The 27,039-nt window shown below is 42.2% G+C and overlaps 1 protein-coding gene across 5 annotated transcripts in view; it reads left to right on the top strand.

The window, feature by feature from the left end:
* plekhg5b (pleckstrin homology domain containing, family G (with RhoGef domain) member 5b) overlaps positions 1–22,108 on the top strand; it is a 63,545-nt gene extending 41,437 nt beyond the window's left edge. For all 5 annotated transcript variants that reach the window (XM_068732787.1, XM_068732791.1, XM_068732790.1 and 2 more), the window contains 14 exons: positions 309–475; positions 12,289–12,468; positions 13,791–13,961; positions 15,105–15,200; positions 15,437–15,637; positions 16,637–16,747; positions 16,883–17,032; positions 17,503–17,640; positions 17,758–17,877; positions 18,034–18,166; positions 18,652–18,767; positions 18,881–19,032; positions 19,305–20,366; positions 20,602–22,108. In XM_068732787.1, the coding sequence (XP_068588888.1) occupies positions 309–475; positions 12,289–12,468; positions 13,791–13,961; positions 15,105–15,200; positions 15,437–15,637; positions 16,637–16,747; positions 16,883–17,032; positions 17,503–17,640; positions 17,758–17,877; positions 18,034–18,166; positions 18,652–18,767; positions 18,881–19,032; positions 19,305–20,366; positions 20,602–20,611 (2,807 nt within the window). In that variant the 3' untranslated portion in view covers positions 20,612–22,108. The remainder of the gene's footprint in view (positions 1–308; positions 476–12,288; positions 12,469–13,790; positions 13,962–15,104; positions 15,201–15,436; positions 15,638–16,636; positions 16,748–16,882; positions 17,033–17,502; positions 17,641–17,757; positions 17,878–18,033; positions 18,167–18,651; positions 18,768–18,880; positions 19,033–19,304; positions 20,367–20,601) is intronic.
* The last annotated feature ends 4,931 nt before the right edge of the window (positions 22,109–27,039 follow it).

The raw sequence follows: 27,039 nt of genomic DNA, 5'->3' as shown, positions 1-27,039 counted from the left end.
CTACAGGATGCGATTGATCGCGTTTCAGCTCATTATCATTATTTAGTTTTTCAGAAATATGATATAAATATACATTTTCCAGCAACTAAGAGCAGACAGACAAAGTTGGCGACTGTCTAGTGAACACAGTGGAGCATTAAAGCAGCTGAAGATATTTCCCTCAGGAGTTGGTAGAGACCAAAAACGGATCTGAAAGAGAATTAATATTGGACTTTAATTGCGTCTGGTGGCCAGAAACATACCTCAGAATGAAGAATAATGTTGCTCAACTTCCTTGTTTTTTCTTCTTTTTTTTTTTTTAAATCCAGCACGGCTAGGTGATGAGCTGAAGGTGGAGCAGGGTGTGAAGGATTTGCGGTCGCTTAGTCTGCCCAACATGAAGCCGTCTGGAGGTCAGAGCCCCTACATCCTCACGCCAGCCAGCGAGAGGGCGGAGCATGGATCTCTGGGACGCAAAGAGAGCGTGGATCTGTTGGTGAGTCTGGCCTGACGGGATAATAGCATATGTTTTAAGTGACGCTCCAGCTCCTAAGTGTGTCTCAGAGTCATCAAACCAAAATACATCACCACTTTAAACCACACACACACACACACACACACACACACCCAGTGACTCGCCACACCCTTTACTTCACATCCTCTCCCTTCTTCCTTCAGTCCCATGATGCTTTTGGGCCAGTATCTCAACGGTAATCCCACCATGACCTCATCGTATTGTATTACCTTTATGTGCCCAGCAGAACCCTGGGAATGTATTTTTGGATTTCCGCTTCAGTCTGCTGCCAGCCGTGTGTGTCTTTGTGTGCACACTCGTGTATGTGCATGCCTGCTCGTTACTGCAGTCTGAACCCTCGAGTTAGGGCTGGGCAATATATCGGTATTATATCAATATGCAGTACATAAACTGGATATCGTCTTTGTTTTTGGATATCGTAATATGGCACACGGGTTGTGTTTTCCTGTGATGTCATTTGTCTTTACCCACTTAGTCAGTAAATCCACATTACTGATGAATATTTATCAAAAATCTCGTCGTGTGAATATTTTGTGAAAGCGCAAATGGTCATCTCTTCTTCGCAATATTAAATTTGAGGTATTTGGTCAAATAATATTAGCTTAGCACCCCACCTTGGGTCTCGTATGATGATGAGTTAACTCAGGAACACTATGTGCCACTTCAGCACTTCCTGAAGCTACAGGAAGTGGTTGTTTTGTTCCTGATGAGGGACGCTCAGAGGCTGACTGAGGCCTGCAGGATCCTGATCCGCCAGGCTGCCAAACGTGTAGCGTGGAAACAGGGCAGACGGTCGTCAGGTTCACGTCGTGGCTCTGTGACACGGGCCCTTTGCTGTTTGCTCTTAAAGATCGTTTTGGAGCGCTTGATTTCGGACAAAAGTAAGCTTCTTATTTCTAGGTGGTGACTGTGGATTCTGACAAGTTGACCGGTTATAAATTATGACTTTATTCATTAATTAACGAAGGTATAAGATATGTCTTTTAAAACTTGCATTACTGGATGCCTCACCGATCACCGTTGGTAATTTGTATATATATATATATATATATATATATATATATATATATATATATATATATAATTACACATATCTGCTGCTCTTGTGTGCATGCATGCAATCAATACCTCTTTAGCTTACACTGAATTCACATTAGTTATTTATCATTGTGTTTAAACATGCATCAGGAGTGGGATTACACCACAGAATTTGGTTTTGATCTGATACCAAATGTTACCAGAGGCAGGATCACCGCTACCCATACAGATATCGGTACTTTTTTTTAATTGTTAAATGCAGATAAAGTTTAACAACTGTAAGCGAGAAATATGTCACGATTTATGAGGTGATTAGATTTAAATTTCTAGCCCCCAAAAAAACATTATTTGTTGATTTTTTTTATTTTTTTTTGAATATCATGCATGTTTAAACACAAGAAAGTGTTTAATTCAAATTAAATAACAAAGGTTTATTAAGAGAATTCTGTAAATTAAAAAGGTGACAGCAGTAGAGATGCAAATATTGCAGCACTAAGAACATTCATGAACCCAGGATGTGATCTAGAGCGATCAATTACTATTATCAAATCCTATTTACGCATATAGTAGTAGTAGTAATGCATAGTATAATACATTAGTATTGAAACTTAAACTTTGTTTGACCATAACATGCATGGGATTTAGTAATAGCAAGTAGAAATGCATCATGTTTGGCAAGTGATTTGCTAATGATTGAAATGTATTCAGACGTATAAGCTTTTAATCCTACATTCACCTCATATGTTTTGGCATATGTCTCTCTCTATTATAGTACATTAGCTGCTTTTAACAATAAATCCATATTGGTTGATTCTGGACCTTGTGTTACTAAGTGTGAAACAGAAATCTCTCATTTTGTGGTTTCCCTACACAGCAGGAACCACACTCCTGATCTCTAAGCATTAGTACCTCTCTTTGTCCCATTTGTCGGCTTTTAGCTCGTGCTCTTATTACGCGCTTGAAACCAGTCATTGGTTGTTCGAAAGCCCTTAAGGTAAGTCTAGACCTACTAACAGGTGAGTTTAATTGTGTGAACATGTAAACAGACTTGATGTCACCATCGCTTTGGGCAGGGAAACCGGTACAGGCTCGGTTAAAGCATTTTCCAGCCATCTGTGGCGGCTAGTCACCAGCGTTAGTCATCAAGCGGAGACGTAAACACTGGCGGTTGCTGAGGAAAGCAGAGTTTTAGTCACACAGTATTTCACCGTATGTTTCTGAGGTGAATTGTTGTATATCAGTCTGTTTGTGGCATCCACACACACACACACACACACACACACACACACACACACACATGACACACAAGGAATTTTGCCAAAGTATGTCAATGTGCCCGCCCAGCAGGTATTGACTTGTCATTTGCATCGGCTGAATGTGGAGAGAGTGATGTAGTGACGAGTGCAGTCCTCAGGGGGGCGGTGATGTGCTCTATAGTGAAAGTCTGCTGGATAAATGCATTGAGTTTCTGACTGTTGGTGTCATTACTGTGCGGTTTCACTCTGCAGTGACAAAGGACATTTCTGTAGAGATAAAAAAAACAGTTGATTAGTAGAAGAAAATGTACTAGTTAGTCATTTAAGCCCCTCCCCATTCAAACACATGTTTGCTTATTGTGCTTTCACTCGGATGAATATACGTCCTTCTGCAAAGTGAACGTCAGAGTTTGATGCCAGACGGCTTTTTTTTCACATTCAGAATGTCTTTACGCAAATGTTCTTTATGAGTTTAACAAAAAAAAATATATATATATATATATATATATGTATATATGAGCTTGATTTTGTGACATCAAAACTATAGTTTGAAAGGCAATCATGTTCCAAAACAGCTTCCAGATGTGTGATGTGGGAACTTAAAGGGCACTCGCACTGAGAATGGACATTTTAGTGAAGGAGGAGAAACGCTGTAGTTAGGCTTTTATAATTAACATTTTTGTAATTTTTTTATAGATTCTGGATTTTTCAATGAGGGAGGAGGAGTAGATGCAATTTAAGGTTTTTTAAATAGTTTGTGGAAAAATCAGGTGAGACACAAGTTATTATTTTAAAGCAGAGGGTGTTTTTATGTCCTAAAGTGGCAACAGATAACTCGGTAGCCGTTAACAGAGTGGGAGGCAATAAAGAGATTGCTGCCTTGGTTCAGGCCACGCAGCCTCTGTGTTGTTACTTTATTAGCTTCATAAGTAGAGGCGTAAGCTCCATCTTCTTCCTGCGTGCTGCGAAAATAAGCCTTCATTTTTCCCAGGAGATCGCGACCCGGTGGCGGACAGAATTACAAAGTGAAAGCGAGGCTTACAGGGAACCGATCTAAACGCAGGTGGTGTTCTTGTTCTACAGCCACACGGGTTACATAAGTGAACGACTGTTCTATTGCCACTTTAAAACACGTTTGGAGAGGATCTTTAAGCAAAGCGTCACTGCCTCCTGCTTCCCAAATGTCAGTATATTTGTCTTTTATGACAGAATAAATAAATAAATATATATTTTCTGATATTTATAGACCAAATAATTGATTGGTTAGTCAAGAAAATATTCAGAAAATGAAAAATAATTGTGATTTGCAGCCCTTGCATCTCTCATTTCTCTGTCTTGGTGAAACAGTTCGGTATGAATGAGTCATAAATTATCTCAGTGTTGGACCCTCATCAGAGCCTCCTGCCGTAGAGCCCGAGCTCACTGAAGTCTATTGGATACTTTTTTGTCTTTAACAGACTCAACAGCAGAAACCCTGTGATCCGTGTTGGGTGCCAGCCCATATTTTATGAAAGCTATTTTGGAGGACAAAAGCTCTACTTGGACATGTGGGCACTGACTGCGGTTCTTTGAGTTTCCATGGCAGCAGCTTTGGCCCTCGCCATTTAAAAAAAAAAAAAAAAAAAAAAAAAAATGCGTGCCTGCTTTTTATGGAATCGAGGACTTTGCTCAAAGAAGCTCAGATATTTGCCTAGTGACCGGATTCATGGCCTGGCATGGCAGCGGCTTGTGCCAGGCTTCAGAGGAAACGCAGCCAAGTCCTGTCCTTTTCTGGACAGAGTTACTCTTCGGTTTAAATGGAGTATTTCAATCAAGTTTATTATTGCGTGCATGCTACATTTTATAGGCTCTGGCAGCGTCGCGATAGGCTGCAGAGAGCTTTGATGATCCAGATTGATTATTTTACAACGGGGAGCCTCGGCCATGCTCTCCGATTGGTCGAGGACACATTCCATCCTTCGCCGATAGTTCCCACAAAGCACCGCTGGCCCTTACAATATCAGCAGTGTATCAACTGATCTAAAACAGGTTCAACTTTTAACCTGCGTAGCCCCAGTGGGTGATTTGGAAAAACACATTTATTACATCAAAGAAACATTCAACATCCTGTATTGTACATTGTTGAGTGGAGGAGATGCACATCCGCCCAGTAACCGTGTGATGCTGCAGCGTTAATTTAATCGGAATCTGTACTGAATACTCCGTAAAGGCTTTGACTCATTTGACCCGTTTGCTGTGCTGAAGTTGTTTATCCCTGAGGATAGAGCGCAGGATGTTTTGGGACCATATGCAGAGCGCTATGACGTCAGGCTGTAGCAAAAACGAAACTTTTATTACACACGGGACTTGAAAATATCTGCATTAATGCTCCTGTATTACGGCAGCTTTTGGGAACACACACACACAGACACACACACGCACGGTTCAGGAACTTGCTTACCTTTCCTTTTCCTGAGAAGAGAAACTGCAAGTTTTACAGTCGTCATAAAGATAACTCAACTTGTGGTGTTCAGTCAGCACATATACAGTACATTGATCCTCGCTCTCTATCAGCTTTTTTTTTATTATTACATAACACATGACCATCAGTTGCCATAGAATGCTGAAAACAACACTAAAGTGGCCGACTCAACCCCGCTGCTCTGTCTCTGAATCAAGTTAAAACGCATGAAACCCATGCGGCAGGGTAAAGTGTTTTAACTCACAGTAAGATTAGTGGATCCAGAGATTGACCAGGATCACGTTACAGTTCACAGTTGGATGGTTTTGGCTTTCCCAAGGAGTTAATGTCAGGTAATGGATCCTCCATATGTGTGTCAGTGCTCAGGCGCTCCTAAGGCCCTCCTCCAGCACAGCAGGAAAACCCTTAAATACCCAATTCTGAACCTCAATACATGTGTGGTACTGAAATGTGTCTCAGTGTGTGTGTGTTTTTTTTAATGAAAAGAAACTGGGTTTTATGTAAAAATGGGTTAAAGTGATTTATAGAATCCTGAACACATCATCCGCGATGTAACCTGGGGTCATTGGTTCTTTTGGGTCTTTCAACATCAGACACCCTCGACCCAAACATGGTCGATCAGACCACGACTCGTTACTGAAACTCCGATGTCTTATCCTCACCGAAAATGCAAAAAAAAAAAAAATGCTGAACTAACTAGTATCTTTATTGCTTCGTTAGAGATGAAATGGTCAATCGGCATTTTTTTATTCCCAGCTTCTGAAATGTGTTTTCTTTGCGTCGATCGTGAAAATGTGGGATTTTTTTTTTTTGTCAGTACTTTCCCGACAATTGATGAATTGATAAACCGCAAACAATGATCTGCAGGTGAAGCGCGAATGAAGATGAGCATTGGCTGCAACCCCACCGTAGTTTGGAAAAGGAGCAGAGACTCCTGGCTTTGCCTCGGGGGTGGAGGAGTTTCTCATGTAATAGACAGAAGAGGTGGGTGGTGTTGTTTCATAACAGACGAGGACTCTGTCGCTGACAAACGCTCTAAAAAGCCTTCAGGGCTAAAGACACTGTGATGACGTAGACGGCCAACGTTTCAGCCGGTGAGCCGGTGAAAGGAGTGTTTCGCCTTCTTACTGTTAGTTTACTGAACACAAAACAGAGAGACATGCGTCTTCTACAGGACAGAGGGATTACAGTCTGCTCTGAATGATATTGTATTCATGTAGCTGAATTCAGCTCATACAATGCTCTCAGTGGGCTTTTTTTAATTATGGAAAGCGGATGACGTTTGGCAGGGAGCAATTGTCATTTATTTCCTCTTCTTCTATCCGGGTCATGCAGACTGTTGTCACACATCTGCATTACGCAACTGCGGATGGTAATGCGTGGAGATTGTTCCTCCTCTTCTCTCGCTGTCTGGCCTCTCTGACGGCTCACAATGGGGTCAATTGTCGATGGACACAGAGCCACTTTCAATGACAACGGCTGGATGGACGGCGGCCACACAGGGCTTCATTGAACCGAAACATGAGGTGTTCCACACAACAGCCGGTATAGTTTGTTAATAGAGTGGGAAGTATCTGTGAGGGAGTTGTTTGCATACGTTAATACAATATACAATATACATGGCGCATGCGTTTGTATATTCTCTACAAACTAGATTCATTTTAATATGTCAGAGCTGCAATGGTTAGTCAATAAATCACCACAAAACTAGGCTTTAACTATTTTCGATACATTTTTCGTAGTTTTTCAAGCAGAAAACGCAAAATGTTTTCTGATTTCAGCTTCAATCTGAGAATTTTGAAGTTTCATATAATTGCAAAGTGAATATCTTCGGGGTTTTGGATTCTTGGGTTTTTCACAATTTTCTCATATTTAATCGATTAATCAATCAATCAATTAATAATTGCTAGTGCAAAAAATTATTCACATCCCTAAATGATATTATATCGCCATTTATTTCCCAATCACTGAATTTGGGGAATAACGTGATGCTTTTGGAAATGTTACGTTACATTGCTTAATTGCTGAATCCAGCTTGTCCAGTCTGTCCAGTTAAGATTACTCGTGTTTTTCACCACACACACTCTAATTAAGCTAATTGTATGAGGTGCTGGGAGACTATTATTTATTCTCCATATGGTTGTGGGAGGAGCTACAGAAAGCTGAGGAGGTGTGTGTGTACTGGAAAGGTGCGTGTGTGGAAAGACAAAGGACTTCCCCTGATGCCTAAAGGTGGAGATTACTTCAGGGTGAACACACACCTTTAAGATTGTTGTTTGTGTGACCGTTGGCCTGCGGTACACAGTATCAGGTAGACATGGAGGTAGCTGCAATGCTTCTCTCTGCTCTGAACTCGTGTCTGGATTTTGATTTCCTAGAAATGGATTCTTCTTGACTTTTAGAATTACTTTTTCTTTTGTTTACTCAGACCTGTTTTGATTTGGGGGATTTTTTTTTACTTTCCTTTGTTCTGTGGAAAAATGGTTCGTTTTGGTCGTTTGTCATCCTGGCACAGCTGGGACCTGCTGCATGTGGACTCAGAGATTCCTCAGTCACTTCCTACTGACACCAAACCAGCGGCGACCGACTGTCAGGTGAGGCGTTTGCTGACACGTCTTCTGCGCGGTGCTGAGATGATGTGGAAGCTTCAATAAAGCAGCTTTACTTCTGTTGGCGGTGGCAATCATATGTTTTAGAGCTGCAAAAATTAGGCGATCGAACAATTATGTTATTTTGATTATTAATCTTTATTTTATTTTTTTCTAGAATTCTTTTTTTTTTTTAAGCAAAAACAACAAACATTTGTTGGTTCTAGCTTGTCAAATATGGGGTTTTCTGCGTCATACATGAGAGCAAAGTGAACATATTTGCGTTTTGGAGTTTTAGTCAGATAAACAGTTATTTTTCTTAATTTAAAATTTGACCTTTTTCCCCCGTTTTGTTTTTATTAATCTCTTCTGCTAAATGTGTCTGTTTGTAAATGAGTTGTGTGATGCTGACATCATTCACTTCTTCACATCTCTCACCTCAGACTGAGGCCTTGTTTTTGTGTCACTGTTGCTTCAGGTCTTCGTTATTTTGGAACTGAAACGGCCTTGAAACATGCAGCACGTGTTGACCACCGGGGGGGGGGGGGGGGGGGGATTTTAGTTTCTATTTCCTGGTTATGAGCGTGTGTGTGTGTGTGTGTGTGTGTGTTCAGGCCCTCAGGAAGATCAGTGTAACACTGTTTTCTCATCGTTAATCAACCCACCTGATCAAGGGGAGTTGTTATCAGTTGACTAACATAAAGGCAGTAGCATATGGCAGAGAGAGGGGGGGGGGGGGTTCTCTTTGCTCTGTCTTTGTCACCACTTCTTTTTAATACAATCCCTTCCCATTTAAAGATTTTTCTCCTTCCCAGTCCAAGGTTAATGCCACAAACCACTCCGATAAGATAAGGCTGTGAGGGGACACGGGGCTTGATATCGTTAGCGGGACCCGGACCCGGACCCGGACCCGGAGCACAGAGCACAGAGCGAGCAGCCTCGTCACAGAAAGAGCTCCGGCTCTGGCTGCCCTCTGTCCTGACTGACACGTTTACACAGGAGGCACAAGGGAAACCTTGTAAACATAATTAGTTCTGCAGACCCAGAAAGCGGAGCGGCTTAGTGTTTACTATGGGGGGATATTTGCTTGGGCTGTATTACTGTTATTACCTGCAGAAATAGAAGTAGTATTTAGTATAGTTTTAGTGCTTCAAAAACAATGTTCTTTATTAATTTGTATTTTTTTTTTTTTTTTTCAACTCGTGGTTTAGTCTATGAAATATTGTTGCAGATTAATTTTCTGTGGATTGACTAAATAGTTGCCAGACTTTTCCGCCGGTCTTAAAGGAGGAGCTGGTGCTGATCTACTGGGAGGATAAGCAGCTTATTAAATGTGCTGAAACATGCAAAGTAAACAAAGGGAATTTCCCGTTCGGTCATTATCGGGGCATTTCTTGTTCCTTGTTTTGGCCAGCCAGCATGGCATTGTTCACAGGTCTCCGGGCCAAAACAAAGTGATTTTGAGATAGCACAAAGAATAGTGGCCCGGACTTCAAATACGAGTAAAGAGTGAAGCGTCCCATCTGTTTACAGTCGCCCCGTCATTTGCTCGGTGTTATTCAGGTAATGGCTCAGATGGAAAGCTAATCTTGCATAAGTAGTGAGTGGATTGAGACTGACCTAAAGAGCACCAGGATGTGTGTTTGGACTAGGGAGCTCCCTACAATCTGTCACCCTGACTCCGCCTTCAAATATTCAGATCAGCCTACTACCCCCCCCCCTCTTCGACCCTGCCTCCTCTTTCCTGCCCGACACAATGAGGCAGGATCCTCCTGGTTGCTATGACTTCAGGCCAGTGTCTGTATGAAATGCAACCACTGACTGTTTGGCCAGCAGGACAGGACAGAGATACGTCCCGGTTCAAAGAGGAGCCGCTGTGGGGCACGGCAGGACGCGACAGCCAGACACCGCGAAAACCCGGGAACCCTGTCAGCTGGAACGGGGCGCTTGAAGATCGAATGAAGTTCATCACCGGGCTCTCGATGGGGGGAGAATGACGTGGCGGTGTTCTTAGTTGTCACGCAGCTTCTCGGACCGATTCGACGCCAGAAGTCCGGACGGTGTGGATGTGTGTGTGTGTGTGTGTGTGTGTGTGTGTGTGTTTTTTTTTTTCACGGTGGATGTGACAGAGGAGGCTAGAAGTTGAGAGAACGCAGCAGCTGGTTCCAGAATGGGCTGCGATCCATGAATCCAATTGAAGGATTAGGATGGTTTTTGTTACTTTTGACATGCCTCTGGCTTCAATGGTGAGCACTGTTAATGTGGTGGGAAACTGTTGGGGGGGGGGGCTTCTATCCCTGTATTCTTTTTTTATTTTCAACGTCCTGACTGTTAAATTGATAATCAAGACGATTGCTTTTGTTTTTTCCGTAACTGCAGGATGTTTATTTTTAAGTTTGTCTGATTTGTATTCATGGCAAATGCCATAAATGTCTGTTTTAAATCTCAAGAGCTGAGACTAAGACTTAGAACAGAGACTAAACTACCCAGGTTTCAGTTTGAACCCCAGACTTTCCTCGCTGGTACAGACTGAACACTTCTTGACACCTGTGTACAGATTTTCGCCCTAAGAAAAAAAAAAAAAGTCCCTAAATGGATCCAGTCTTGTTTTCCTTTCACTCCAGAGACTTTTTAAATTTGTTCCATTTCCCCTCTCACTCTAGTTTTTTTGTCTTAAAGCCAACTTGTCTATTTGCAGTTAAGTCGCTCTCCTCTTTGGTCATCATCACTAAATTAAATAAATAAAAGGACTTCAAGCTGAAAACCTTTGGGACCCCCCACTCAGATTTACAATCTTGTTATGCAACTGTATACAGGCCATTTGTATGCTTCTACTTTAGTTAAGTGGTTTCACAAAGGTCTGGGCATGTTCTTCTTGAACTGGGCAATGCAGAACAATTTGACTAGAGCTATTCCTAATGTTAACATTTCATGTTGTTACATATACATGCCACAAACTTATATACTTTGATAAGTCTTTATCTGAAGTGTAATGGAAGTTGTTTACTTCAAGGAGCTGGGACGCATAACCTCAGAGGTTTATCCAGACTGCTTATTCATAGTTTGTCTCTCCATTCATTCAAAGCTCCGCTGTGCAGTTTTAGTTTGATTTTTATATCGCTTTATAAACGGAGTCTTCTTTCTATCCTGACTCCTTAGTTCAGATGATAGAAGAGAGGGGGACTGCTGACTGAGCCACCCTCTGATCACCCTGCAGTATGAGAGGAGCCATGCAGGGCTGTAAACATGACAGCAAACCCCTCTCCTGCATGTTTTTTGGGTTCCAAACTAGTCGCAATCTACGTTTTTGTTTACGGTCGATATTCGCCGTGAGGCTGAATTGGCCTACAATTAGTACAACACGCCTGAAGCTCCGACCAAACTGTGCGTGGTCGATTACGTTTTGACGAGGGAGAAGAATGCGTGGAATGAAGAAGACCGTTTTTCTGTCTCTGCTAAATTGATTTTTGATACTTTGTGTTTCGAACTATCGCATCACAAGTCCGACGATGTTAAAGAAGCGCAACGCCAGATCATTTAGGTACGTGTTTGGAGCCCTGTAGCCCATCTCATTATGTTATTTACAGTATTGATATAAATGTTAGATTTTTTTTTGGGGGGGGGGTTTGAGGACCACTTTTGAAAACCAAACCTACAACCTTGTGTCTGTGATACCCAACAGCAAAGCAGCTTTTGACACAAGTGTTTTGATTGCATTGCGTTTGTGTGCTTGTGTGTGTGTGTGTGGGGGGGGGGGGGGGGGGGGGGGGGGAGGTCAGGGTCAGTAAAAGAATTTAGTTGGAATGGCCGGTCAGTTTCAGCAAAACAGTGTCAGTGTCCTGGAATGTAAGTTCCTTGTCACTGTGTTTGGGGGGGGGGGGATGACGACTCCTCACCAGCGCAGATTCCTCACTCTAACGGCAAAAACAACTGCTTCCTCAGATACTGAGGTGGCCCCTGTTTGTTTGCTTTGCTGCTGCTCGTAAAGTGGACAGAGATTGCATGAATGAGGGTCCGTGGCAGGGCCTGCTGACAGGGTAACAATGGAGCGGGGAACAATGGCCAGACTCGGGCCGTCTGTTCTTATGGAACAGCCTCCCGCCTGCGACTTGTGATGTAATGAGATTTCACCGCGAGGAAGTGGCAGTCCTTCCCTCTCCTGTTTGTGTCTGATCATTAGGATGGCTTTAACGGTCCTGCTGATGTCATCCCTTGCGCAGAATTCCCCTCCGATTTCCTGTTTGTCCTGTCTTTGTATATTTCTCGTTTTCCTTCATTGTCTCTTTCCAGCCGTCAGACTGGAAACTTTTGTTCTTCCCCTTGAGGTGACAAAATCGCCAGTGTGTCTTCTTTCATTTTCTGTTTTGTGTCATTTGAATTGTTCTTTTTGCAACTGTGTAAATGTTGCTCTCTCTCTCTCTTGCCTTGCAGGGTCAGGCTCGACGAAGGAAGAACATGACTGAGTTCCTGGGAGAAACGAATATTCCTACCCCGGATGCGGTGGGCTCTCTGCCCGGCATCGGGGCCGGTCCCGACAGCTGGAAGAACCGTGCTGCCAGTCGCTTCAGCGGCTTCTTCAGCTCCAACGCTGGAATGGGGCCCTTCGGCAAGGTAACGCCGATCAGAGCTGATCACATGGAAATAGAAGACTGATGTGTATCTGCTGCACTTTCTCTTGGCTGTGAAGCAGAAATTGTAAAAGCTGTGAGGGGCAAGCTTGTTTCCCAGACATGTTCTCAGAAAAAAACAAAATAACACGCACATTAAAAAGCAAACAAAACAGTAGCAAGCAGCAGTGGGAGGGGGTCGGAAGGCCGTATCCCCCGAGTTCTGGTGAGGTAATTTCCCATCGAAGTCTCGTGTTGTTGGCTCGCATACTTTCCTCTGGATAGAATTGAGTAAGGCTTTTCCTCCACCTACTCATTTCCAATGCTGATTTAACCAAAAAAAACTCATAAAAAAGGCTTAAAGGAATAGTTTCCCTTTTTAAGAGTAAGATTGATACTCTCGTCCTGCCAGAAGTCGGCTAACTTAACTTAGCATAAAGACTGGAAACGGGTACAAACTGTTAGCCTGCTTTCGTCCAAAGATAACAATTATGCCTTCCAGCGCCTCACAAGCTTACAATTTAACGCAAAAAGCGAAATCCCAAATTATCAAACCTTTTAACTGCTGAGGTTTTCAACAAAGATTATTAACTTTCATTCTAATAAAGCACGGCCCACACGCGTTCCCATTGTCTCGCCCCTCCTGAGGTCACATCCTGCGCAGTAGCAGATGTCATATAGAGACAGTATCTGTCAGTCACCTGTCACTGCCTGTCTCATGTCTATTCACGACGAGCGTCCCCCATAACCCCTTCAGGGCCAGAGATCCGACCTTCACCGGGACCTGGACCTCTTGCGCTCCCCGTATTGTAGGGATGAACCGCTGTCAGCGGCTCCTTTCACCAAACTATGAAAAGAAACGCGGATCTCTGATCACTTTACTCCTAAATCTGCTGTGCAATTTCTCTTTATTAATCAACATAGAACAGGCCTTTTTAAAAAATGTTTCACGGCTTATAAACCACTGGTCCATCTTCCCCCTCCATGTTGTAGCTCCCCCCCCCCCCCCCTCCACTCCCTAGTCCTCTATTGTTAAAAATGGTCTCAATGCACAGAGCTCATTTTCATAACTACATAAGGCCTGCCAGGCTGAACAATGGCCTGAATAGCAGCTACTGTTGGATTTAAGAATGAAGGCGCGGGTAAGGACAGGATTTATATGCTAATTTTTGGACTCATCTCTACTTACAGTTTGAAGGCAACAATAAACTGACACACAAAGGACAGAAATGGACAGTTAGTTTCGCATCTCTTCTCGCTGTCATGCTGGTAATCTAGTTTGAACTAATTAGGCTTTTTTTTTTTTTTTTTTTAAATTCGTTACAGGAGGCGGATCGTCTGGAGCAGCTCCAGAGTAAGCTCCACTCCTACATGACGTTCGGGTTGCCCAAGGTGCCGCGGCAGCTCTCCTTCCACCAGGACTCCTGGGAGGAGGAGGAGGAGGAGACCAACCTGTCCCTGGAGGACAGCTGGCAGATGTTACTGGACAACTCCGAGGTACAGCACACACACACACACACACACACACGCACGCACACACACAGAGGCCGGGGGGTTGTGGGTAATGAAGTAAAACACAGACTGGAAACTAAACTCAAACGCTTGTGGAGGGAAAACAATTAATCAAGAATTAAAGATAATTTGAAGACTTTATGAAACTTATTGTGCCTCCTTTCAATACTGTACACAAAATATATCTGTCCGTCTATCTATTATTATAATATCCTTAGTTCACCGTTAATAACTAAAAGATGCAAAGACGATGGTAGACCCAAACCTTAACGTTTTATATTTTTATATTTATTTAATCTTTTTTTTTTTTTTTTTTTTTTTTTTTTTTTTTTTTTTTTTTTTTTTACAAGTGACAATTGAAATAAAACATAGATCTGGCAGCTGATTACCACACGCACACTGGCATCCTGCTTCCCGGTATGCACCTGACTCTTACTTCCTTCATCGCGTGTCTTTGTCTCGATTGCGCCGCTGTCTGTTTTTCCAGAATGACGCTTACAGAAGGAGTTCCTATCACACCGCTGACGGCACAATGTAAACGATAACGCCGAGCGCCTCCACCTGTTAATGTGTACGCGACTAATCAGGACAGAGAGACCAACAGCAACGTCGCTGCTTAGCTCCCTACACAGAGCGTCGTACTGTATCTACACTCACCCCTGTGAGATAATCACATGTGCCACTTTGATTGCTCGATGTTGGCCAGCAATCAAGTTGGTAATTTGAGCAACTGGGAAATACAGGAACAAGTAATTCTCATGTTTGAGAGCATGAATGAATGAATGAATGAATGGTTTTATTTACATGATTCATCCCTCGCACACGAGTATAAACATAATATAGCATAACCCAGACAAAACAGGAGTTACATTTATGCATTGTGTGTCTGATCTGGATTTGATCTAACATGAATAATCATAAGAAAGCAAAAACAAAGAAGTATTTCATAAATATCGTCCAAAGACTAGACCTGATATTAACAGGTGAGATGTTAGACGGACCTGTAACTCTGTTAATTAACTGTTAATACGATGGAGAAAATAATGACGTCATGTAATAACAGGAAGAATCTGTGACTGAATTTTTTTTATATTTAATAACATGATCTGCGTTTGTGTGTGCGCGCAGGCGTTGACAAGGCGACAGTTCCACCAGCAGGAGGCGATATGGGAGCTGCTTCACACCGAGGCAACCTACATAAAAAAGCTCAGAGTCATCACTGATGTAAGTGAACTGCTGTGAAGCTCATGTACTGACACTGGCTGTTGTGTAAGATGAACTAGCTTCTGTACAGAGATAGATAGACACACAATGAACGTCTTGTTAAGGTCAAAGAACAGACTCCAGCCTTTATCACAGGAGTTTTAACCTGTGATAACCTTTTGGCTTTAAAGGCTTTTAAAGGCATAGCGTCTTATTACAAGTTAGAAAGTCATTTTCTTTTGCGTCTCCCTCTGCAGCTCTTCCTGAGCGGGCTGCTGAACCTGCAGGAGAGCGGTCTGCTGACGGAGGTGGACCCCGCCAAGCTGTTCAGCAACATCCAGGAGATTGTCCGCCTCCACACGTCCCTGTGGAACCAGGTCATGCTGCCGGTCCTGGAGAAGGCCAGGCAGGCCCGGGCCCTGCTAGACCCCACAGACCTTCACCACGGCTTCAGGACGGTCAGTTTGCGATCGCACTGTAATCCGATAAATCCACAGGTTCCACCAAGAAACCGTGAACTCGTGGACTTTACTCCAAAGCACTTCATAGTTTGTGGGTAATCAGTCATTTAACAAGCCGGAGGTCTCGGTCAAACCCACCGACCTCGACCTAATCTTCTGAGTGGGTACGGTTTGGCTTATGAGCTGAGTGGATAAAACGCTCAATCATATGGAACCAATAGCAGGCAATAAAAAGTTATCATACGAGTCAAAAATAGAACTGATTACATCAATAATTAACTAATACGATTGGTGAAATGAGTGTAAAAAGAAATATAAAACCTAATACTTTCCTTTTACTTTGTCATTTGTTAAAAAAATAAGATCAGGCGATTTCACTCTTTTATTGATCTCATTTATTCAAATCCTTATTTTTTGCATGTCTTCGACCACGGTGGAAATATGTCTTAGATTTTGCTACTTTTAGTACATTTTGCTTATAATAATTTTACTTGAGTCAAAAAATGAATGCATTTTAGAGTCTGGTACTTTGCTACTTTTACTTAAAGGATCTGAATACTTCTTCCACAACTGTACCATGTATTAATGTAATAAATAAAAATTTTGACTTTGATAAACTTGTGTTTTAGAAGAACATTGACATTACAACATTTCTGAGATGCATGAACTTTAATTAATAATATATACTGTTTACAAAAGCCAAATGTTTATCAAAGTCTTTTTGTTTTTTAACATGTGTCATGAAAAAGGAAGTACCTTAAGTACCTTAAATGAGTCCCGGTAGTAATAAAATAATGTATAACATCGTTTTGAACAGCAGGGTACTGCGATAGCGTTCTAGTTCCGGTATACCGTTCTACTCACATTTCTCATGACTAATTCCATAACAATCACTGACAGTGTTGGCTTTAGTCTGAGGCGTAAATATGTTTCCCCTCGTGTCGATGTTAGTAATATCTCTGACGCTCGTCTTTGTGTGTGTGTGTGTGTCTCCAGTTTGGCTCCAGGTTCCAGCCCTACATCCGTTACTGCATGGAGGAGGAGGGCTGCATGGAGAACATGCGCACGCTTCTCAGGGACAATGAGCTCTTCAGGACCTACGTCACGGTCAGTCCTCTCAGCTCTCTCGCCTTTAAAGCTACTCCCAGACGCTGTACAGCACTCTCTCTCCTCTTTAGCCGTCGTCACGTTTCTGGCCACATTTAAATGTTTGATTTCCTGTGTTTGTCTGGCTCTCTTCAGTGGGCAGAGACCCATAAGCAGTGTAACCGTCTGAAGCTGGCCGACATGTTGGCCAAGCCTCACCAGAGACTGACCAAATATCCACTCCTGCTGAAGAGCGTCCTCAAGAAGACGGACGAGCCGTCGGCCCGGGACATCGTCAACAGCATGGTAAGGACAGTGGTGGAATGCAACTACGTACATTTCATCAAGTACTTATGTACAAATATTGACGTACTTGTACTTCACTATTTCTACATTGCAACTACATTGCAACAGTCAAATCCTGCTTTAACATCAAACCACGAGTAATAATAATCTAATGACATGATATATAATAGTATAACAGTCACAGGGGACATTTTTCTACATTGAGTACTTTTAATACTATAATAAAGTATATTTTCCTGATTATACTTCCATACTTTTAGTCCATTCAAAATTGAAATGCAGGACTTAGCAACAGAGTATTTTACAGTGTACTTAAAGGATCTGAATAGTTCCTCCACCATTCTGTAAAGATATATAAAAATACAAATGGATACTATAATATATGGTGTAATATATGGTGTAATATATGGCGCGTTGGTAGTTCACACAGAGCATGTCTGAGTGTTTTTCGGTGTTTTTTCCTGCTCAAGGTGGCTGCTGTAGAGGGCTTCATCAACAGCGTGGAGTCCCAGATGCGACAGCGTCAGGAACAACAGAAGCTGGCCACCATCTCTGCCCGTATAGACTCCTACGAGGCTGTAGAGGGCAGCAGTGAAGAGGTGGAGAAGGTAAGAAACGATTTACGCTCCAGCGCTCCCCCACATCCGTCAGATGTGAAACGTATTGTAAGATTCAGCTTCATTCTTTTTTTCTTTTCTTTTTTTGTTGTCTTTTCCTCCCGTCAGATCCTGAAGGAGTACAACCGCTTCGACCTCATGGCTCCCATGAGAGGAATTTCACCGGAGGAGACTCGACAGCTGCATCTCGAGGGAGCTCTGAGGATGAAGGAGGGCAAAGACAGCAGGGTAAGACTGACTCACATGATGAGCTCTTCTTATCTTTACGCCCAACAACTGGTTTCTCACTTTGCCTCATAATTTCACATAAAATGCTTGACCTATTGGAACAAATAAAGAAATGAGTTTTCTATCCGACCTGAGACGAGTTTATCTCCTCTGCAGATGGAAGTCTACTGTGTCCTGTTCACCGACCTGCTGCTAATCACCAAGCCAGGGAAAAGAGTGGAGAAAATCAAAATCATCCGCCAGCCGCTCCTCATTCACAATGTCATCTGTAAGGAACTCAAAGACCCTGGTGAGTGCTCAGACGAAGAGCGGGATGTAACTAATTATCATTTCATAATTTAGACTCTTTTTTTTTTTTTTTTTTTTTGGACATATTTGAATAAAGATATTAACAAATTTGTCAGTCGAAAACAGTTATTCAATTTTTACTATGAAACAAGTAAAATCTTTACATTTGAGAAGTTATAACCAGCAAATATTTAAGATTAATGGTGTTGGCGTCGATGTAAAGCTATAATATAAAGCCGAACTGAAGCTTAAATAATGTAGAACTCAGAGAGTGTTTTTCTCTAATGATGTTTCTGGATTAGTATTGCCGCTGCATTAATGTGTATGTTGCATTTGACTTCTGTAAATGCACTTAGTTTCATTCCTGGAGACCGCTGATGGTTATGATTATTAACTGCTGCCAGGCAGACATGAAACTGTGAAATTAGCAGGAACTCTTCTCCAGACGATGCTGATTTCTTTCGTGTGCTTTTCCCGTCTCTGTAGGCTCCTTCATCCTCATCTACCTCAACGAGTTCAAGAGTGCCGTGGCAGCCTACACTTTCCAAGCCAACAGCGCCACCCAGGGGCGAAGCTGGATCGACGCAATCTGCAATGTCCAGGTTGGAGAGCCGGTTCACATCTCAATTGGGAAATAAGATCCGGAGACACGGTGTTGTGTTTTTTTTTTTTTTTTTTGCATACTTAATGTATCTGTTTTAATTTCCCCCCGCAGAACCAGCTCCAGAGGCTCCGCACTGAGGAGGTCCTCCGGCAGCAGAGCAGTATGAAGAGATGTACACGGGGCGAGGAGGAAGATGAGGAGGAAGATGAGAGCAGCAACTCAAGTTCACCGTGCCTCAGGCACAAAGACCAGCAGAACTCAAGGTACGACAGTGTTCACCTTCGACCCTGACGAAGTGATCGGAATCATGTTCTCGTCAAAAAAGACTCCGGTACCAAAGAATAACTCAATATTCACTTACATAGTAGTTGTTATAGTATTAATTGTCTGACGTGTACATTTTGAAGTACACTTTTTGTTTTAAATGGCTGCACATGCATGAACTCATTTGACAGGTAATGAAATGAGGCATTTATCGCTGTCGGTGCATTTGTGTCTTAACTATCCACTAAACCAACCAAAACGTTCCTTTCAGTCAATCGGATGGTTCCACTGAGACCCTGTCGGTGATGGACATTGATGAACCAGGCGAACACCAAGAGCTTCCTTCCCCGAACATGAACCTCCAGGGAACCAGTAAAAAAGACTCCGAAGTGGCTCCTCTCCTGTCTGAGGTCCAGCAGTCCCGGTCCAAGAGCCCCCACAGAGTTCACTCCAGCGTTTATTCTGAGCGCGATCGGGAGACGGGGCCCGGCGGCGAGGAGCTGGACCCTCAGTGTCGCTCTCTCTCCATGGACAGCGCCTATGGTACCCTCTCCCCCGAATCCCTCATGAGAGAACTTGCGCCTCAGCCCGGCCAAAGTGAAGGAGAGGAGGAAGAGGGAGACAGGGAGGTCGAGGAGGCGGAGCAGGAATTGACAGTATTCGAGGTAGAAGAAGAAGAAGAAGAGGAGGAGGAGGAGGAAGAAGAGGAAGAGGAGGAGGATTCTGCCTCACTGGGGTCACAGCTGTCAGTAGTCCAGTCCTGTAAACCTCGCCGGCGGCCTCATGTTCAGTCCCGACTCCACTGCCTCCAGAGGCTTTCCACTCTGGCCTTATCCCGCTCGGAGGACAATCTGCTGCAGCGCCTCTATGGGAAAACCCCCGTATCCCACTCACACAGCTCCACGGCGCAGGACCAATCACAACGCAGGGACATGGACACTTCACCGCTGGCACACAGTAAAAGCCTGACGGAGTTAGGCCAAACCTGCCTGGAGCTGTTTTCCAGTGACCTCGACCGGTCCGACGACTGCTCGGACACGAGCGCGCCCTCCGACAAACTCTGTGCCACCCTGAGGAGGGCGGAGGCCAAGCGCGGCCGCACGGCGCCCGCCGAGCGACGTGACGCCGACGAGTCCCAGAGCAACGGCTCGGACGGGGAAACGGCTCCGTCTGCCTGCGAGGGAAGTAAAAACGAGCCAACGGCCACCGGTGACTCGAGGGAGACGTCGCCTAAGAAGAAGAAGTCACCGGCCCAGCAGCACAAGAAGCTGACACTCGCTCAGCTGTATAGGATACGCACCACTCTCGTCCTCAACTCTACACTCACCGCATCGTAAGTCCTGACTTCTGTAATAGCAGTTTATATAGATTGATATCGCTCTAATGTCTGTGCAGTAGAGATGAAGCAACCAGCAGTTCTAGTTAGCTTAGCAAGAAAGTCAAGAATTGTATTTAGCAAAATGTGAAATTATTCTTGTAATTTGAAGAGGATTTTGTTCTCCACTCAGCATTTTCTTACTGTATTGAATAAGTGTCTGAATTCTGTTTTTTGTCTTTTCTATTTCTAGGGAGGTATAACCACTTTTCCACACAGCTGACCTGTGGGCATAATAAGGAACAAGACTTGTTTTGCTTCGATGGACTGAATTTCTTGCGACACAAATGCACTCTCTCTCTTTTGCTGCCCTCTCCCTTCTGGTTGCTTTTTGGACACTGATAGGACCTTTTTTTTTTTTTTTTTTTTTTTTTTTTTCCCTCCACACAAGAACAGTTTTTTCTTTGCTGTTGCATTGGTTTTCCAAATTTCTTGAGTGGAAGGGAGAGGCAGAGAGACATTAACTGCTTGCACTTTGGCAACGGAAGTAGCATTACAGGGGGCTGGGACGTTAAGGTGGACTGGGGGGGGGGTAAGAGTTGGAGCTGAATTCCGCATTCCTCCCGGTCTCCAGAATCAAAGAGAGGAACACTAAAGTCTTGAAAATGCTCTCTATACGTGGCTAAAAACAAACAGCACCTAGGACGTCCTCCTAATATTTATACTACTCCTGGTTTGCTTTAACAAAAGAAAAACAAATTTAAAAATTGCACAGTTATATATGTTAAGTAGAAGAATCACTAAAGAGTGAATTTACAATTACAGTCACACAATGAATTTGAATTTGTTGTTCGCTGTCTTGTTTGTTCGTGTACAGATGTATGGATGTGTGAGAGACTGTTTGAATGATTATTGTGTGTTTGAATGATAACACGGTCCTCGATTCCTGACTGAAGCATAACTGATTCCCATCTCCTGTGAATACGCTAACACACCCAAAGATGGAAGTAGCCAGTAGATTCCCAACAACCAAAAAGGTCCAATATACAGCCAATCGTGTTTCTACAGATTTCTCAGATGGAATTCTTTTCTTTCTTTTTTTTTACTGTTAATCTATGTTAAACTAATGTCATTTGGTATGTTGAACTAATGAGAGTTGAGTTCCCCCCCCAAAAAAAAAAAAAAAAATCTTCAACTGAATAAGCACAAGCAAGAATGTGGTCCTAGGACAAACACAAACAGATGTCTACACTTGATGACTAGCGCCTGTGCACACTAATAAGTCCACATGTTGGGTTGGATATTCTGCCATGAGGGAATTAGATGAACACAGGAGATTCACTCATCATTCACACTGATGTTCAACTGTTCAGATCAGTGATTTATAACCTTTTTCCAAACATCGCCCAAACCAAATAGGTTAACTCTGTTTACTTTTAGTTTTATTTTTGTTAATGTGTAATATTTATTTTGCTTGCTATGTTTTATATATAAGATATTGTTTATATTGTTTGCTTAAATGATTTGTACATTTGTTTTTGTTGATGTAGTCTTAATATTTTTTTTTTTCTTGCCAGGCATGATTGTGCTATGAACCAAATTTGTGTTTCCTCTTTCAGGAATAATGTTAGTGTCTTACAGAGTAAAAATGCTAAAATACTTTATCCCTCGTTTAATGGTTTAATCCATTGTAATGGAGTGATTTTGAGGGGAAAAGCTGAATCTGAATGGCATTAAGCATTAAAACTACATGAACTGGTCGTACTGCTCTCGTCTCATGTTTGTAACACACAGCAGAGTTGGTCAAAAATCTATTTAAGTGTAATAGTGTCGAAAAAAGTCATAGTATAATCTGTAAAGAAAGTCTTGAAAAAACGCCAGTCATAGAATAATGTTGATAAAAAGTCATAATATGTCAAAAACCTCACAAATGAAGCGAGCTGGTTTTGAGCTCCGGGCACTGAAACTAATTTCATCAAATGACACAGTCTCTAACTGGTGAGCTAATTCAGAGTTCCAAAGATTGTATATGTTGAATAGAACTCATTGTGTAGCGAGTAGTGAGAAAGTCAGAAAAAGTCAAAATTGGGTATCTTGAAAAAAAAAAACCATCATGAAAAGATATATAGTGTTGAAAAAAATGCATAGTATAGGATGTCAAAAAAATGCGTAAAAATATAGTATGTCGAAAAAAGTCATAGTATAATCTGTAAAGAAAGTCTTAAAAAAAACGTCAGTCATAGAATAATGTTGATAAAAAGTCATAATATGTCAAAAACCTCACAAATGAAGCGAGCTGGTTTTGAACTCCGGGCACTGAAACTAATTTCATCAAATGACACAGTCTCTAACTGGTGAGCTAATTCAGAGTTCCAAAGCTTTTGTATGTTGAATAGAACTCATCGTGTAGCGAGTAGTGAGAAAGTCAGAAAAACTCAAAATTGGGTATCTTGAAAAAAAACATCACAAAAAGATATATAGTGTGTCAAAAAAAAGTTATAGTATAGCATGTTGAAAAAAATGCATAGTATAGGATGTTAAAAAAAAGTTATAGTATAGAATGTTGGAAAAAAAAGTCATATGTCGAAAAAGGCATAAAAAGTCCAAATATGGTATCTTCAAAAAAAAGTCAAAATATGGTATCTTCAAAAAGAAGTCATACAGTAGTATAGTATGTTGAAAAAAAGGCATAATATATATATAGTATGTCAAAAAAAGTCAAAATATGGTATACGAAGGCATAGTATAGGATGTTGAAAAAAAGGCATACAATGGTGTCTCATAAAAAGTCATAGTTTAGTTTGTCAAAAGGAAGTAATAAAAAACGTCTGCCTCTGCACCAAGGACTGCAGCTCAGGAGCCCCTTCTGTTAAACTCCTGAAGTTTGCAGATGGCACAACCGTCCTCTGCCTCATCCTGGTATGTATGGTGATGAGTCTGCATACAGACGGGAGTTTGAACAGCTGCTCCCTCTGGTGTGGTCAGAAGAACGCTCTTAAACCAGTGGAGATGACCTCGGGAGGAACCCGTCTGCACTGCCTGCCATCACCATTCTGAACAACAGAAGCCTTCAAGTTTCTGGAGTCCACCACCTCCCGGGGACCTCAAGTGGACTTCAATCAAACACCCTATCAGGAAAAAGGTCTGGCAGAGGATCTACTTCCTGCACCAGCTCAGTAAAGTCACGGACAGGAAACATCAGTGGAGACCCTTCACACCCTGGACACGACCTGTTTCAGCTTGTCCCCTCTAGAAGGCGCTACAGAACATTATATGGAAACAAAAAATATTTCATGAACACGTAACATAAATACACTGTAAATAACCCTCTAACACCGAAATGTCCATCAAAAATATCCATCATATAGATCAATCAATCAAACTACATACAAAAGCACAATAAAAGTGCATATGCCTTACAAAGAGACAGCTGGACCAATGTGTCCACAGCTGGGACTGGTAGCTTGTAGTACTAAACCTTATGTTTGATCAAACCAAGATGATTTCATTTTTTCAGAGCTCTAAAGACATCTTCACTCCATCTGTACACATACCAAACTTGCGTAAGAGAGTGTTTGCTTGTGCATCCATCCTACGACATTAGCTATCAAATATCATCATCGTTCATCTGTTCCGTCATAAAATGACCAAGATATGTTACCTTATCACAGACACCAACGTTGTTATCAGACAATTTGAAGTCAGGGGATTTTAGACATTTGTCCTCTTTTGGTTCTACAGATCAAGATAGCGCTATATACAGTATAACCCTATATTTCTATTTCTGTGTCGATACATTGAGAGGGGTGCAAAAACTACTAAACTGAATTTTGTTTATTGCAACGCATATTTGTCCAATAAAGGCCATTCTGATTCTGAAAAGACATGGTCTAGTATGTCATAAAAAAGCCATTAAATAAAGTTATGGTACTGTATGTAAAAAAACAAAAATGTAAAAAAATGCTAAAAATGTGTGTATGTATGTATGTAAAGTATCAAGGAGCAGGGGTTTGATTTAAAGTGTTTCCAAAGTAGTAAAACTATTTAGGGCTACTCTGAGTTAAACAGCTTTCATCTGCGCAGTTTAGTTTCTGGGAACTCAGTCAGATCACATCTGTTCCAGCTGTCCGCCTGGTCCGAGAGTCCGCCTCTGGTTCCCCCGAAAGTTCAAATCTGACCCGTCTCCATAACAAAAGTGTCCGACACACACACACACACACACACACACACACACACACACACACACACACACACACACGTGTGTGGGACGTGACGCATGGGGCGGAGCGGGGCCTGATGGCCCGCAGCAACATCATGGCCAAAGGTGTATTTACAGGTGATTATATCAGCTAATCGGTGGATTACAGCATGTTGAGTCCACACAAGCCCCTAAGCTGCAGAGAAAAGACAGTGCGGTCCTGTGGGATTTTCACTTTAATCTGCTCCCAGAATGAGGCGACCCCTCCCGCTCTCACATCTGGCCCGGTCGGGATTTACTGTTGTAATCCTTGATTTTAAAACAATTTTATTATGCTTTATCGCTGATACGCTGGACTTTAATTATAAAAATGCAGCTTTCTATTTTAGCAATAGAGTAATTACACATCCTTGTTCTATTAGCCTTTACTAAGTAAGTGCTGCGGCTGTGCCGTAGTCAGCTGTAGTCGCATCGGTGGCTAAAGGCCGGCTGCATGCCATAGATTATTTCCAGGTACGTGAGGTTATCGCTGCCTGCTGCATTTAAACCAAGCTTTAAGCTTTAAAGAAATTCTCCAAGATTGTCATTTTGGTGAAACAGACCTTTGAGAATATATAAAGTGTAACTTTTTTTTTCTCTTTTCGTTTGTGTGTGCTGTGCACTGCTCTGCATGACGTCTGGTGGAAACGTACACTGCATACAGATGGGGCAGAGATGGGGTTAACGCCACCTGCTGTGGCAGATGTCAAAAACCATGCTGTAAAAAATGTCCGATTAACACAAAAGGGGCACTTTGGCAAATCCTGATTATAGGAGCACTTTCATTTATTAAACTCTGCCAATCCCCTGTACTCTTTTTGACCGGGGATTAAAACCAGGTAGACACCATTGTCTATCTAAACAATCCTCTCTTTAAGCTCGGGCTGTTTCCTGGTGCCCTGGCCAGGCCTGGCTGGCTGGTTGCCTGCCTGTAATCTCAGTAGGGGCTTATAGGTCACTACAACCACTACACATTCCCATTCATCAACATCATCCCCTTTAGAGGGGCTAGGTGATTGGATTTAGGACATGTTTTACAGGGACAGAAAAAAAAAAAAAGAGAACAACGAACTAAAGCGTGTTTACAAGAGCGGTGCTGTGAAAAAAGGCCCATGGACGAGCGACAGCCATACGGAATGGATAACCCTGTGAACATCTGCCCTCGATCAGTACCGTACACTGCCATTAGACCCGGTGGATTTGACCTTCAAGAACATCTGGGTCTTTTCTGTTCTCGTTGACCCCTGAAAAAAAACCAAAAACAGCATTAAGCAGACAAGTATAGCCACAGAGAAATCCATTTGAGATACGTAAAACTCACCTTTGACTTTGTAATGGAAACGCTGGTTCAATATGACCTCAGATCTAGTTCAGCATTTCTGCATCACAATGTTCTTGTTACATATCGTCCGACACATACAGCCGTTTTATCTGCGATAAGCTAATATCGGCCTGGCTGATTTATTAGTGTTATTAAGTAACATGCTGAACTGGCTATTTAAGGTTTAAAGCATCACCTCAGGTTAGTTCACTATTTCTACATCTTCCAGTGATGGAAACTAACTAACTGCATTTACTTCTATTAACTATAATTCTGATGCGCACATACTTTACCATTCTCTATTACTTTATACTTCAAGGGAATATTGTGCTTTTTACTCCACTACATGTATTTGACAGGAGTAATGATTAGTTACTTTTCAGGGTTAGGATTTAATGTTTTTAAAATATTTTTTAAGATAATGATAAGCTTACAAAATACAACACATTGTTACAGATAGTACCAGTGGTTCAGAACTTTTTGGGCTTGCGACCCTTCATAAAAAAAAAAAAAATGGTCACACACATGGTTCAGATGTCTATGAATTGTTCCACCTCTAAATGTCTCAGGTGGTTTCTTTTAAATAGCTGTTTGAGGCCCAAATTGGTAAAAGTGTCAACAGAAAAGTTTAAAAAAGGACTCCACGTCTACCAGCTCCATTAGTAAAACAATCAACAATCTAATAATCAGTTCAAATGTTCTGCAGAATGACTTCATGCAGGACTTTAACTTGCAATGGAGAATTTTGGTAAATACTTTTACTTGAGTAAAATATCTACGACGACTTTTTCCACCACAGGTCTGTTTGGATTTCTTGACGCAATTGAATAATGGCTGCTTCCTCTGCTTGTCCCCCCCCCCCCCCCCCCCCCCTCACAGTAGTAGCAAGGTGATAATGTATTGCCAGCTGCTCCCTGGCATAAATTCATTTCACAAAGAAGTGGCATATGTTAAAGGATCAAATGTCTTTATCCTGGTAAAGGTTGTGTTGTTTTCTAAATTGAAGGAGCATAAGGTCCCACTTTCACGTGACAATATAAACTCCTCACCTCAATAATTGTATCAGCTTATAAGAAGCTTACTGTAATTACAATATTGTCTTTTTTAGAGCAGCAGCCTAAAACATGAACTAC

Source organism: Cebidichthys violaceus, unplaced genomic scaffold (genome assembly GCF_023349555.1).
Source record: "Cebidichthys violaceus isolate CVI_PGR_0920_01 unplaced genomic scaffold, fCebVio1.0.p SCAF_6, whole genome shotgun sequence".
NCBI lineage: Eukaryota > Metazoa > Chordata > Actinopteri > Perciformes > Stichaeidae > Cebidichthys > Cebidichthys violaceus.
This window is presented reverse-complemented; position numbering and strand designations above follow the sequence as displayed.